General features: G+C 30.7%; 3 protein-coding genes across 3 annotated transcripts in view; 1 reads left to right on the forward strand and 2 right to left on the reverse strand.

Annotated features, from left to right (window-relative positions):
• Positions 1 to 2,479: 2,479 nt before the first annotated feature.
• LOC119686433 (probable ATP-dependent RNA helicase DDX43) lies at positions 2,480 to 5,865 on the reverse strand. The gene is made up of 8 exons (XM_038101016.1): positions 5,620 to 5,865; positions 4,529 to 4,962; positions 4,343 to 4,456; positions 3,754 to 4,259; positions 3,294 to 3,684; positions 3,088 to 3,228; positions 2,909 to 3,009; positions 2,480 to 2,851 (listed from the first exon to the last, which is right to left on the reverse strand). Exons 2-8 carry the CDS (start codon positions 4,943 to 4,945, stop codon positions 2,584 to 2,586), a joined length of 1,938 nt encoding a protein of 645 aa, XP_037956944.1. The 5' UTR covers positions 4,946 to 4,962; positions 5,620 to 5,865; the 3' UTR covers positions 2,480 to 2,583.
• A 2,078-nt stretch (positions 5,866 to 7,943) lies between these two features.
• On the reverse strand, positions 7,944 to 10,951 carry LOC119686432 (probable ATP-dependent RNA helicase DDX43). The gene is made up of 7 exons (XM_038101015.1): positions 10,153 to 10,951; positions 9,960 to 10,067; positions 9,365 to 9,861; positions 8,913 to 9,303; positions 8,716 to 8,856; positions 8,527 to 8,627; positions 7,944 to 8,473 (listed from the first exon to the last, which is right to left on the reverse strand). The coding sequence occupies exons 1-7, from the start codon at positions 10,798 to 10,800 to the stop codon at positions 8,206 to 8,208; spliced, it is 2,154 nt and encodes a 717-aa protein (XP_037956943.1). The 5' UTR covers positions 10,801 to 10,951; the 3' UTR covers positions 7,944 to 8,205.
• A 1,552-nt stretch (positions 10,952 to 12,503) lies between these two features.
• LOC119677241 (xylulose kinase-like) overlaps positions 12,504 to 15,330 on the forward strand; it is a 3,150-nt gene continuing 323 nt past the window's right edge. Inside the window, exons 1-4 of the mRNA XM_038088513.1 lie at positions 12,504 to 12,569; positions 14,600 to 14,721; positions 14,807 to 14,918; positions 14,981 to 15,277. Of these exons, the coding sequence (XP_037944441.1) occupies positions 12,504 to 12,569; positions 14,600 to 14,721; positions 14,807 to 14,918; positions 14,981 to 15,277 (597 nt within the window). The remainder of the gene's footprint in view (positions 12,570 to 14,599; positions 14,722 to 14,806; positions 14,919 to 14,980; positions 15,278 to 15,330) is intronic.

Raw genomic sequence — 15,330 nt, forward strand, 5'->3', positions numbered from 1 at the left:
TTTAACAAGTTCCAGAATTAATTGAAAAAAGTTGAACATATATTCGAACTGAAGTCATGAAACACGTATCAAGTATCACGAATCACGAATCATGAATCACGAAACACGAATTTTTTGGAGGAAGATACATACCAGCCTTAAAACCAAATCCAATTGAAAAAACACAAGCCGCTAAAAAAACGATCCGACCACCGACTCGTCTCTTGCAAAAGTAACCAATGAACAAGAAAACTTGTGTCGTTCTTTCAAAATTAATATAAATACATTTGGCAGCCCATACTCAAATTTGCGTGATGTAACTATATTAATTTGGTTTAGACTTTTTGGACACAAATGAATTTCACAAGGGGATAAATCGGATTAGCACACTATTTAATAGGTAAGCCCACATACTATTTTCATACTACATGTGTTAAATTATAAAAGTTTACAAAGTTCTGACATGTTCATATCAAATTCATATAATCATATCAAATTCAATTCATAAAATTACGGTTACATTGATAAGAACAATGTACCGATTAGCATTCTGAGAAGAGCGTCTCAGAAGAACCTATACACTAATAACTCGATTAACAGCTACTTCGTACAACAGTAACCTCGATTAACGACCCAGCTGTATTTCTGATCGTGTTTTGCTTAACAGTGAAGAAAACGACAAACATGTCTTTTATAATGCAAGTAAGAGCTGGTTTGAGAATCAATATACCATAAAACTTTCTGCAAAAGGTACAACATTAAAAATGTCATACTAATGTCAAACAGAGATCAGTCGTGGAAAGAAACAAAAATGTGATCTCTTAAGAAATTTTGGAAGCACTTACGTCTGGAATACGTCGTCAAAACCCTGTGCCTGTACCTGATACCAACGTAAATGAAAAATCTGCTAAATTTGCGGAGAAAGAGGCAACTAGAGATCTCAAAATTAAAGATCTATTTCGTCAGAGTAGCTCGGATTGTTTTTGAGTTCATTATATTAATAATTATGTTAATGATTTTTTATATATTTTGTGCAATAGGCGGTGATTTATTCAAAATATATCGTTTGGTTTTCCCTTTTGTGTCTATTGATTTGTCAATGGCCAATCTTTTGTCGCGAGTGTTATAAAATATTGAGAAATAATTTCATTCCAAAATGATAATGATAAATGCTACATCATTTTGAAGAGCTACTCAATTCACTTTGAAATTCTGTTAATTAGCAACCGACATGTAAATAAGAAATCATACAAACGGATTAAATATCAAACAGAATTTTTTAATTCACTCTAACCGTAATCGACTCTACCCCATTTACTGTGATTGAAAATCGGAGTATCAATTATCATATATCACAATATTATATTAATCATACAAATATTACAGACCTCTCTCAAAGGTAAAGATGTCTTTAATCTCCGCAATCCAATAATTCTAACGGATATGCCATTTCAATTCAAAAGATTGCAATTCACAATTCTATTGGCGTCTGCAATCACCATCTAAAGCGAGCTTAGTTCAATATTTAGGATACTGTGGTTCAACTCTCAACACAGATAAAAATTTATCAATATTTGGAAAGCGTGCTTTCTCATTTCTTTCTTTTCCATTTAATCAGACAGCCATGGAAACACGTATCTGCGTATAGCTACTTTTATTAAATATTATATGTATACAACTTTAACAAATTTTATTAAATTAAATGACGTTTATTATTTAAATTAATTAAATTAAAGATTTATTTCAAATGACATCGATAACGATCTTCGCTGATCAGATGAATTGATTTCTTAGGAGGTCTTATCTATGGCTTAGTGAGAAATGATCATTCGAAGTGATAGTAAAGATTTCAAGTTAGTATAATGGCATTCATTGGCTTGACTTGACCTTGACTTGACTACAGTACTATACTTAAGCAGTGATCAATTGTCTATCAATTGTCTGTTTAAAATAACATTCAAATTAAAAATGTATAATGTGAAAAAAATATATATTTTATATTAAGTTCATTTTATACCTCATCCAATACATTTATGAATCCCATTAAAACTAATTCATTTTAAATGAAACAACTAGAAAACTTACTAATACAGAAATTTAATCAACTTTATCAGCCTCTGATTAAAAATCGTATATAGCGATTACAATATTTAACTCACATCGTTGCCTGTACAAATAATTAATCTCCATCTTAAAAAAATTTCAAATAAAATATCTTATTTTCAGGAAAAAGTTGAAACTTTTACAAACGAAAAAGTAAGAACACAATAGAATCATCATAAAGTTGTAATTGATTAAATTTATTAAATTAACAAAGTTCACTGTATAAAAAACATATTTTAAATATTTCTTATTTAAAACCTTATTCTAAAATGTAATTTTGTATTTCAATTTAAATAATACACATTTTTAATTAATTTTATTTTAGATTTTTCTTATTGTACATTATTATACTAATAACATTAGAAATAGTTTATTAATTAATTTTCAATTTTAACGATCAACACTTTTTTAAGTAAAACACTGATCGGTTCGAATCAAACAGGGTTATTCACGATCTTGTTTATCGAATAATACCCCTACCATATATTAAAAAAATATCATTTAGTAACGGCGATTAAAACCACCACCCCTTTTAAAATCTGTACCACGTCTTTCTTTCATCTTCTCAAAACGATTGGACATTCTGTATAGTTCTTCTGGAGCTGCTTGACCAGCTTCTTCTAAAATACGAATGAGATCCTTTGCAACACCCCAATCCGAGCGTGTTATATAACTTATGGCAGTGCCAGTTCGCCCAGCGCGTCCAGTTCTACCAACACGATGAACATACTCCTCAATATTACGCGGAAAATCAAAATTAATAACATGACTAAATGAAAAACAATTAATACAACAAATTCGGTTTCAAATACTACTAAGCACTTACGTAATATCCTCAATATCTAAACCTCTTGAAGCAACATCTGTCGCTATCAAAACCTGTATATCACCTGACGCTATATCAGCCAGTGCTTGTTCTCGATCGGTCTAAAGACAATTTTTTTTAAGTTTATAAGAATTTTATATTCTGAGACATTACTCTAATTAAGTTAATGCATTATGTACCTGATCACGAGAACCATGTATACATTGTGTTGACAGGCCTTTTAGAGATAAATCACTGGACAAATCGTCAGCACGAGCTCGCTTAGAACAGAAGATAATAACCTTATCGGTTGATTTAAGGTTTTTTAAAAATGCAAGGACCTGCAACAAGAATAAATACATTGTTCTTCATAATTCTTCTTATTTAAGTTTTCAAATAATATTACCGTATTAAATTTGTCCGCATCCTCCAAGAGTTCTACATTTTGACTCACAGTATGAGTGGCAGTTAAATCAAGCGAACCAACACACACTTGAATAGGATTGTTCATATAACTTTCGGCCAATCTACCAACACTTGGTGGCCAGGTGGCACTAGTCATGACGGTCTGCCTGTCAGGACGTATGTCGAGTAGAATTTTTCGGATCTGTGGCTCGAAACCCATATCCAGCATACGATCCGCTTCGTCTAGTATTAAATATGTAACTGATGTAATGTCTATAACTTTAGCTTGAACCAAATCATTAAGACGTCCAGGAGTACAAATAACGCATTCAGCTCCTTCTTTGAAAACACTAATTTGGTCACGACGATTCCCACCACCATAAATGCATACACTGAATAAGAATTTCATAATTTTTTTCTTCATTCATTTTAAACTATGGTTTAACTATTTCCTAACTTACGCTTTTATTCCACGGAACGAGTACTTGTTAACTTCTTTTGCTATTTGTAATGCTAATTCTCGCGTTGGCGCTAAAATTAATATATTTGGACCATTACGTTTCTCACGTGGTGTAGTCTGTCCATCAGTATGAATCAAAGCAGGAAGCAGAAATGCTAAAGTTTTTCCAGTCCCTGTTTGGGCTATACCTATCATATCCTCGCCTCTCAATAATATAGGCCATGCTTGCTTCTGTATTGGTGATGGTTCATTAAAATTTTGTTTCTTTAACTCATCAAGGATATCAGGATAATCTTTGAAACAATGTTGAAATTTCCAAATTGGTTTCGGTATATCAGGACACATTTGATCTTCATTTGTCACCAAACGGGAAACACTTATATTATTGTTTAAATAACGCATTTCATTCACTTCTTCTTCTGTCTTAATAGCGACTTCCTCTACTTCTTCATAAAAATTTTTTCTCAAGTCTGGCAGATGCGCCCAGTGTAACCTACGATGTTCTTCCTGTAATCAAAAATGCCTCATGTGAGCAAAATAAATATGGTAAATCGATAACTTAATATGTAGATTTTAAAAATTTTTCTTACAACTTTTCTATTCAAAGTTTCCCAATCGATAGGCTGCAATACTACATGGTTTTCGGCGCCACCATTATATACATTTTTCGTAGGCGCATTTAATCTAATTCCACCACTTTCTCCCTAAATCAATTTTGTTATGAGATATTATATTAATATATATCCATATTCTCCTTCTTTTTAATTTATACTTACAGATTTTGGAGCTGCAACCTGAATATTGTCATTTTCGGAAGAAGCATTAAAACGATTCATTGTATTTTCTTTTAATACAACTTTGGGATTGTGCGAGACTTCGTGATTTGGAAATGAAAAATTTCTATTTTCTTGACCAGACATAATATCACGAATATATTTGACTGCATCGTCAACATTTTTTCTATTACGACCCTTGACAGAAATTTCCTTGGTGTCATTGTTTATATGTATATAAACGTTGAAGTTTGTTCTAATTTCTTTAATTTTACAACCGCCACGACCAATTATGGCACCAATGTAAGCAGGGTCTGCAGGAAATTTCTCCATAAAATCATCAAAATGATTTAAGTTTGAGTTTAAAACTCCACACTCGTTCCTTTCAGATTGAGTTGCACCAGTTCCAAAAGTATCCATTTTGAAGTAAGCAAAATCTAAATAAAGGAATACCTGATTATTCCGTTTTCTATAAAACGAACCAAATTTCAAACATTCAAATCACGACCGCTTTTACGAACTCCTCAATCATAACATATGAAACGGTATTTAAAATTGACTATTAAAATTAAAAATATGTTTTTTAACATTGATTATTAGGGAATAAAGCAATTGCACTCTTATGTTTAAAGTATGTCGAAAATAATACTGCCGCCGCCTTCTTAAGTCTCATCACGCAATGATTCTTATATAAATATTTCAAATGGAGATTTTTTTTGCAAATACGTCACATAACCTTAAATATATGTGAATTGCAGTGATTTTTTTTTATAGTTAATTTTTGTTTTTTAATTATAGTTTTAAAATTCTTTAAATAAAGAAACAATGATTTCTTTAAAACTTTTTGTTTAATATGTGCATTATATTTGCAGTTATTTCTTGGAACAAGCAAAATTGGCGGCTGTTTCAAGTTCTTGTCGGTTGCGAAAACAAATCAAAAATTCTTAATACTATAAAATATTTTTAACAAGTTCCAGAATTAATTGAAAAAAGTTGAACATATATTCGAACTGAAGTCATGAAACACGTATCAAGTATCACGAATCACGAATCATGAATCACGAAACACGAATTTTTTGGAGGAAGATACATACCAGCCTTAAAACCAAATCCAATTGAAAAAACACAAGCCGCTAAAAAAACGATCCGACCACCGACTCGTCTCTTGCAAAAGTAACCAATGAACAAGAAAACTTGTGTCGTTCTTTCAAAATTAATATAAATACATTTGGCAGCCCATACTCAAATTTGCGTGATGTAACTATATTAATTTGGTTTAGACTTTTTGGACACAAATGAATTTCACAAGGGGATAAATCGGATTAGCACACTATTTAATAGGTAAGCCCACATACTATTTTCATACTACATGTGTTAAATTATAAAAGTTTACAAAGTTCTGACATATTCATATCAAATTCATATAATCATATCAAATTCAATTCATAAAATTACGGTTACATTGATAAGAACAATGTACCGATTAGCATTCTGAGAAGAGCGTCTCAGAAGAACCTATACACTAATAACTCGATTAACAGCTACTTCGTACAACAGTAACCTCGATTAACGACCCAGCCGTATTTCTGATCGTGTTTTGCTTAACAGTGAAGAAAACGACAAACATGTCTTTTATAATGCAAGTAAGAGCTGGTTTGAGAATCAATATACCATAAAACTTTCTGCAAAAGGTACAACATTAAAAATGTCATACTAATGTCAAACAGAGATCAGTCGTGGAAAGAAACAAAAATGTGATCTCTTAAGAAATTTTGGAAGCACTTACGTCTGGAATACGTCGTCAAAACCCTGTGCCTGTACCTGATACCAACGTAAATGAAAAATCTGCTAAATTTGCGGAGAAAGAGGCAACTAGAGATCTCAAAATTAAAGATCTATTTCGTCAGAGTAGCTCGGATTGTTTTTGAGTTCATTATATTAATAATTATGTTAATGATTTTTTATATATTTTGTGCAATAGGCGGTGATTTATTCAAAATATATCGTTTGGTTTTCCCTTTTGTGTCTATTGATTTGTCAATGGCCAATCTTTTGTCGCGAGTGTTATAAAATATTGAGAAATAATTTCATTCCAAAATGATAATGATAAATGCTACATCATTTTGAAGAGCTACTCAATTCACTTTGAAATTCTGTTAATTAGCAACCGACATGTAAATAAGAAATCATACAAACGGATTAAATATCAAACAGAATTTTTTAATTCACTCTAACCGTAATCGACTCTACCCCATTTACTGTGATTGAAAATCGGAGTATCAATTATCATATATCACAATATTATATTAATCATACAAATATTACAGACCTCTCTCAAAGGTAAAGATGTCTTTAATCTCCGCAATCCAATAATTCTAACGGATATGCCATTTCAATTCAAAAGATTGCAATTCACAATTCTATTGGCGTCTGCAATCACCATCTAAAGCGAGCTTAGTTCAATATTTAGGATACTGTGGTTCAACTCTCAACACAGATAAAAATTTATCAATATTTGGAAAGCGTGCTTTCTCATTTCTTTCTTTTCCATTTAATCAGACAGCCATGGAAACATGTATCTGCGTATAGCTACTTTTATTAAATATTTCATATAAGATTATATAAATATGTATACAACTTTAACAAATTTTATTAAATTAAATGACGTTTATTATTTAAATTAATTAAATTAAAGATTTATTTCAAATGACATCGATAACGATCTTCGCCATCGCTATGTTGACATTGTTTATAATTTTATGAACTGATCAGATGAATTTATTTCTTAGGAGGTCTTATCTATGGCTTAGTGAGAAATGATCATTCGAAGTGATAGTAAAGATTTCAAGTTAGTATAATGGCATTCATTGGCTTGACTTGACCTTGACTTGACTACAGTACTATACTTAAGCAGTGATCAATTGTCTATCAATTGTCTGTTTAAAATAACATTCAAATTAAAAATGTATAATGTGAAATAAATATATATTTTATATTAAGTTCATTTTATACCTCATCCAAATACATTTATGAATCCTATTAAAACTAATTCATTTTAAATGGAACAACTAGAAAACTTACTAATACAGAAATTTAATCGACTTTATCAGCCTCTGATTAAAAATCGTATATAGCGATTACAATATTTAACTCACATCATTGCCTGTACAAATAATTAATCTCCATCTTAAAAAAATTTCAAATAAAATATCTTATTTTCAGGAAAAAGTTGAAACTTTTACAAACGAAAAAGTAAGAACACAATAGAATCATCATAAAGTTGTAATTGATTAAATTTATTAAATTAACAAAGTTCACTGTATAAAAAACATATTTTAAATATTTCTTATTTAAAACCTTATTCTAAAATGTAATTTTGTATTTAAATTTAAATAATACATATTTGTAACTAATTTTATTTCAGATTTTTCTTATTGTTCATTACTATACTAATAACATTAGAAATAGTTTGTTAATTAATTTTCAATTTTAACGATCAACGTTCTTTTAAGTATAACACTGATCGGTTCGAATCAAACAGGGTTATTTACGATCTTGTTTATCGAATAACATGTTACCTCTGCAATGTGAAAAACAAAATGCAATGTTGTTTTCAAGGTGCGCTGTTACCATGTTAATCTTAATAGTGATTATTCGTACTATGTTTAAAAAAGTATTATTTAGTAACGGCGATTAAAACGACCACCCCTTTTAAAATCTGTACCACGTCTTTCTTTCATCTCGTCAAAACGGTTGGACATTCTATGTAGTTCTTCTGGAACTTCTTGACCAGCTTCTTCTAAAATACGAATGAGATCCTTTGCAATACCCCAATCTGAGCGTGTTATATAACTTATGGAAGTGCCGGATCGCCCAGCGCGTCCAGTTCTACCAACACGATGAACATACTCTTCAATATTACGTGGAAAATCGAAATTAATAACATGCCTAAAAAAAAACATTTTAAACTTTTTCTATAATAAATATTACTAAGCAATTACGTTATATCATCAATATCTAAGCCTCTTGAAGCCACATCTGTAGCTACTAACACCTGTATATCACCTGACGATATATCAGCAATTGCTTGTTCTCGATCGGCCTGAAAAATATTTGTATTATATAATTTCATGTAAAAATTTTTTTTGGAGTATATATCCGTAACAATAGGTAATATATATATTAGTAACCTGATCACGTGATCCATGTATACATTGTGTTGAAAGGCCTTCCAAACAAAGTTCACTGGATAAATCGTCAGCACGAGTTCGCTTACCACAGAAAATAATAACCTTATCACTTCCCATTAATCGTTTTAAAAATCTTAAGACCTTGAACAAATAAAATTAACTGCGTTTAGAATACCTAAGTTTATTAGTCATTTTACCACATTAAATTTCTGGTCTTCTTCTACGAATTCAATAACTTGTTTTACTGTATGTGTTGCTGTTAAATCGAGCGAACCAACATACACTTGTATAGGGTCCTTCATATAACTTTCTGCGAGTCTTCTAACACCTGCAGGCCATGTAGCACTAGTCATAACGGTCTGTCGATCAGGACGTATATCAAGTAAAATTTTACGAATCTGTGGTTCAAAACCCAAATCCAGCATACGGTCTGCTTCATCCAATATTAAATATGTTATGGTTGTAACATCAATAACTTTAGCTTGAACTAAGTCATTGAGTCGTCCAGGTGTGCAAATAATGCATTCAGCACCTTTTTGAAAATCATTAATTTGATCACGTCGACTACCGCCACCATAAATACATACACTATATAAAATCACAAATTTATTTTCATAGTACGTATCAGTTAATTTTTTTCCCAACTTACGCTTTCATTCCACGGAACGAGTATTTGTTTACTTCTTTTTCTATTTGTAGTGCTAATTCTCGCGTTGGTGCCAGTACTAATATGTTCGGACCGTTGCGAGGTTTCGGTTGACCATCAGTATGAATCAGAGCTGGAAGCAAAAATGCTAAGGTTTTACCTGTGCCTGTTTGGGCTATACCTATCAAATCTTCTCCTTTTAATAATATAGGCCATGCTTGCTTCTGTATTGGAGAGGGTTCAGTAAAGTTCTGTTTATTAATCTCTTCCAGAAGATCAGGATAATCTTTAAAACATTGCTTGAATTTCCAAACTGGATTAGGAATGTCATCAAACTTTTCATCTTTACTTGTTATGAGTCGAGAAACGGTAATGTTATTGTTAGAAAGACGCAACTCATTCACATCCTTCATCGTCATATTAGCAACTTCTGACTCTTCACGATAAAAATCTTTTGTCAGTTTTGGAGCATTTGCCCATCGCGCTTTACGAGATTCTTCCTGTTAATAAATATATAATATTAACATATGAACAATATTAATATTAGAAATTAAATATTTAAAACATATTTCTGTAGTTTTCATTATTTAATATTTACAGCGTTACGATTTGCAGCTGCCCAATCGATTGGTTCAAAATCATCATTTCCAAAAGAATAATCATTTTTAGGAAACGAATACTTCGAGTCCGTATCATTTTTCTGTTCCTAAAACGCAATATTTATAATATAAGCGGATTGTTTTAATTTTTAAAAATTGATTGTTTATTATTTTTTTCAGATTTGTACTTACAGCTCTGCTATTTGCAGCTGTCCAATCAATCGGTTCAAATTCGTCATTTCCGGAATAATATTCATTGTTACTGTACCGATTTTGAGAATTGCTATTACGATTGTTATCTCTTTTATCATATTCAGATTTACCATAATTAGCTTTACCACGTCTATAATCTCTTTCATCATATTCAGATTTACCATAATCAGCTTTACCACGATTGTAATCTCTTTTATCATATTCAGATTTACCATATTCAGCTTTACCACGATTGTAATCTCTTTTATCATATTCAGATTTACCGTAATCAGCTTTACGTTTAGTGTGCATGTCACGACTTGATGTGCCGTTAAATTTTGAGTCTTCTCCAGACATAATTTTACTAATAACTTTAATAGCTTCGTCGACATCTTCTCTATAACGACCTTTAACAGTAATATCTTTGGTCTGTTCTTCAATCTGAACCCGAACATTAAAATCGGATTGTATTTTTTTTATATTTGATCCACTCCGTCCAATTAAAGCACCAATATATGTTGGGTTTCCAGAAACACGTTCCAGAAAAGGAAAGTAACTATCTTGCTGGCTTCTACGAGATTCAGTATAAGTTTTAGGCTTACTTCTTTCGTGTGTACTCGGTTCCGAATCATCTTCCCAATCAGACATTTTGATAAATATTTTTTTTTTCTAAATAAAATTAACGCCTGTTTAACCACGTTTTTAATTGAACAAGAACAACAAATTTTGCAAGAAATCTGACGCCGGCAAAATTTTAAAACGAAAAACTCTTGGTGCAGGCTCCAATAGTTTCATACGGTACGATTGAAATTAGTACAAATTTTTAATATATTCATTATGCATGGGACACAATGCAACGCAAAAATATAGTTTGACATAAGCGAATTAATTTTTGCTTGCAATTTATGATTAAATTTGCATAAAACGTATTAAATGATATAATTGCGTAAACTCATTGATTTGTTTGTAGATTGACTTAGTTTGCATAAAAAATGTTTGATTTGTGTATAAAATCAAACATTTATTAGAAAAATCGATATAACAAACCTATTTTAAATATCTTAAAAGTGTGGTATTTCAACAGGATTGAAACGTGTTATAAGGCCTAGTAAATTTAAATATACTGTAACTATATGGATATTATTACTATAAATAACTTGTCACTTAAAATCTGTTTATGACAGAAGTGATAGGGCAACAGTAAAATGCTGACACCTTTTTAATTTCAGGCAATGAAACCTGTTCTGTTTTTTAAGATTGAAAATCACATAGATATGCAATATTATTTTTTGCCATAAAATATTGTTTATCTATCTACAATCCCACACAAACTTTATATGCAATAACAAAAATAAAACAAAATTTGATTCTCCAATTTTATGATATTCTAAATGCAACTAAGGACGTGTGCGAGTTAGGCTAAGTTGATACTAAACCAAATGGAAGATTGTTTGGGATTTTTTGCACTGCACACATTTAACCATTTATCAACACGTATCGACACATCACTACATCGGCACAACTTAAAATTTCCCTCATTTAGAACGCAACTTAGGACGTGTGCGAGTTAGGCTAAGTTGCATTCTAAATGAGGGAAATTCTAAGTTGTGGCGATAATGTAGTGATGTGTTGATACCTGCTGTTGATAAATTGCTAAATGTGTGCAGTGCAAAAAATACCAAGAAAAGTCCCATTTGGTTTAGCATCAACTTAGCCATCAACTCGCACACATCCTAAGTATTTCAAAATTAATTAAATTTCAATAAACGATTGCAGTCTTAAATTTCATTGGTTGAAATTCCAGTAAGTGATGTAAACTCAATTGCCAATTGCAATTAAAATAAGTATCGAAAGAAAATGCAAAAAAATATTTTTTGATATAATCGGTTAAAATTTATTATTTAAATTAATTAAACCATCTCTTTGAGTAATTAATTTTGAGTAACTGTTATTAAAAATAACAACCAAAGTTCCACCTTTCAACAGCAGTTCACGAGAGATTTATTTCGAGAGCACTTTTATAATAATATATAATATAAAATTTATTATTAAACAATTTTTAAATTTATATTATATATGTCTTATCTATGTTGGCATATAAGACTATTTCACCATTTTTAATTAACTTTTCACCACTTTTGTTTATATTAGGTGACAGTGCGTATAATTTGCTTATGCTAGGCTTTTATTTGATTTTCTTATTAAGGTTTTCTGCAACAGCTGAGTTAGTTGTGAACGAAGTTAGTGGAAGTTCTATGGCGGGCGTCATATGAGTAGGGTCGGTTATTACTAAATTATTAGGGAAAAATTGGTTTCTTAAAATATTTAAACTATATTATTACAATATTATAATGCCACCACGACAGGAAAAGGATGAGAAAGGAACATACTTGGGATTTGATCTGAGTACGCAAAAGGTAAACATATTTGGGAATCAGTTAACAGTTATGACTTATTTTAAAGAATTTGTTTAATTATTTTGAATATAATGAAAATTATTAAATAATCGATTAAAATATGCGTTTTTAAAACACACAATAAAATTATAAAATATTTACACGCGGATTAAGTGCATGCCGAACTTGTTTATTATTAATGAAATAGTGACGGCATTTTTGGTGTTTGTGAAGTTATGAGATCAATAAATATCGGTTTATTTATATTCAATATGTTTCAAGAACAAAATACATATTTACTAATATTAAGTTATATCAATAAGATAATATATAAAAAAGATAAATAGTCTACAAGCATATACTTGTTCTTTATAGTAGACTTATAATGGGTCAATGTTTTTAGAATTTTGTTTGTTATGTGTGTTAACTTTCTTTTTAATTATTTCTTTAATTGGTGTTTTCCAGTTTTTTACTTGAAGCTGTTTAATAGTACCTTACTAAAGTCAAATAACTACCAAAGAATGAGCTTAAACTACAATGTACTACCGCTCCATAATTAACAGATTATAAAAATGATGGCCCGATTTTGACTTTAATCTGTTCACATCACATATGATAGTTTATTTATTTCATCAATAGAAATTTATTGCAATACCAACATTTGAAGGTCAAAGAATTAAATCTTACTTTGCGTAATTAAAACACTTAAAACTGATAAGAAATTATCTCCTGGGGTTAATAGAAATGTGCTAATAACAAATAAATTGCAAATTAATGCAAACAATTATTTAAATTTTTGATAAGTACAAACGTTCATGTGTGTGTTTTAAACCCTTTCAGATTTAAAAGAATGTTATATTAAAGAAATACATATTTATTTAAATTATTTTATTTATTTGATACGAAAAAAATTGATGACACAATGACACCCAACAAAACGTATGTCTTTTGTTATCTCTTCAACGCTACCAGAATGCGCCCACGAAAGTGACGCAATGTTGTTTTGCAGGTCTGCGTGTTGTTTAATCGTTAATTTCTAGGCGTGATGGCTCTTATTTAAATTGAAATGATTAATTAAATGCACAGTAACAAATTTAACAGTAACGAATATTATAAACTTCTTCCTACGTATTTTTCCAGTTATTTAGTAAAAGAAATCGCAAATGACATGTGATGGAACTGGCATATTTTATTGTAATTGTAAACAATAAAACACAATTATCAATTTAAACTAAAAACTATATTCTATAACAGAATATTTTATATAAAACAGAAGTTCTGGTTTGGTCCCATTCTTCAACATTCGGCGAAATCTCTAGCATCAGCATTGGTCAGATTCTTGCTTTTTTTAATACCTCTGGCTGGTTATAGTATGATCTTCTCTCTACTATCCACTATTATGAGGTTTTGTGGATTGAAAATGGCTTTTTTAGCTAATTGAGGAGGACACGTTCCTCCATCCACCATAACTAACTAACTAACTAGAAGAAATATTCACTTTCCATTCCCACCAATATATTTCTTTAATTACTTCACTTACATGGGTTTTAAACTTCTTTAGGAATTCTTCTTTAGACATCTTACTAAATTGACAATTTTCGGAAGTATTGTTTGTTTGAATATAATTTTTTCCGAAGCTTTAAGTCGCTCTTCAATTAACCACAAAACATGTTGTGATACAATTTGAGTGAGACTATAAGTAGATCTGTCTTCCATACGTGCTGCATACATTAAAGTTTACAAAACACATACTGTGTTTTAGTATTTGAGCTGCTCTATTATATTAAATAGGAATGCTAATTATATTGTCTTACTTAAGAAAAAAATTTTTCTCAGTAGAATTTTTGTGGATTTCTAATTTATAGAAACCTTCGTTTATTAAGATAGTAAAATATTTCATGGAATGGAGTACCCATAGCTGAGGCGTTGTTACTCCATCTATAACTGTCAGATCCGCAGATTTGTAAATATATATTAAATCCTCTATCCTCTATAAATCCTCTACTATTTTATTTATTTCTATTAATAAAATGATATTTCTTACTTTTTAGTTAAAAGCAGTCCAATTAAGTGCAAAGTTAGAGACAAAGGCCACAGCCGAAGTGAAGTTTGATACCGATTTACCAGAGTTTCGTACCACTGGCGGCGCTAACGCTGGTGAATTGAATAATGAGTCAGTTTTAAACCAATCTTTACTATATCTTTAATTCTCGTGTGAACTCTTTCATTTATAATTAAATAATTTTTATGGTGTGTAGATTTTTCGCGAAACCAGTTATGTGGGTTAAGGCACTCGACATTGTTTTGGATCGTTTAGTAGTGCAGGGAGCGGATTTAAGCACAGTCACTGCGATAAGTGGTTCAGCACAAGTAAGTAAATTAAATTTTACCTTTTTTGATTATAATAATTATAAGAATATATTCCCTAATAGCAACATGGTTCACTTTACTGGTCACAGTATGGTATACAAAAGTTGAAAAATCTCGATCCAGATAAATTTCTGCACTTACAAATCGATGATTCAGCTTTTACAGTCACACGTACACCAATATGGATGGATGGTACTACAGAAAATCAGTGTCTTGAAATGGAGACTGCTATCGGTGGCGCTTCAGAAATGGTGAGAATAACTGGTTCCAAATGCTATCCCAGATTTACTGGCCCACAGATACGTAAAATTTACCAACAACGTACTCACGCATATGAAGATACTAAACGAATCTCACTTGTAAGCAGTTTTTTGGCATCTATATTTCTTGGCAATATAGCACCTATAGACTA

Source organism: Teleopsis dalmanni, chromosome 2 (assembly GCF_002237135.1).
Source record: "Teleopsis dalmanni isolate 2A chromosome 2, ASM223713v2, whole genome shotgun sequence".
Classification (NCBI taxonomy): Eukaryota; Metazoa; Arthropoda; class Insecta; order Diptera; family Diopsidae; genus Teleopsis; species Teleopsis dalmanni.

Excerpts from the sequence above, each read along its gene's own strand:
- LOC119686433 (XM_038101016.1), bottom strand. The coding sequence starts at position 4,945 with ATGGATACTTTTGGAACTGGTGCAACTCAATCTGAAAGGAACGAGTGT. Across the intron at positions 3,685-3,753 it reads TCGTTCCGTGGAATAAAAGC|TGTATGCATTTATGGTGGTG; the intron begins GTAAGTTAGGAA and ends ATTCTTATTCAG. Across the intron at positions 2,852-2,908 it reads TTAGATATTGAGGATATTAC|TCATGTTATTAATTTTGATT; the intron begins GTAAGTGCTTAG and ends TTTTTCATTTAG.
- LOC119686432 (XM_038101015.1), bottom strand. The coding sequence starts at position 10,800 with ATGTCTGATTGGGAAGATGATTCGGAACCGAGTACACACGAAAGAAGT. Across the intron at positions 9,304-9,364 it reads TCGTTCCGTGGAATGAAAGC|TGTATGTATTTATGGTGGCG; the intron begins GTAAGTTGGGAA and ends GATTTTATATAG. Across the intron at positions 8,857-8,912 it reads AAGACCAGAAATTTAATGTG|GTCTTAAGATTTTTAAAACG; the intron begins GTAAAATGACTA and ends TATTTGTTCAAG.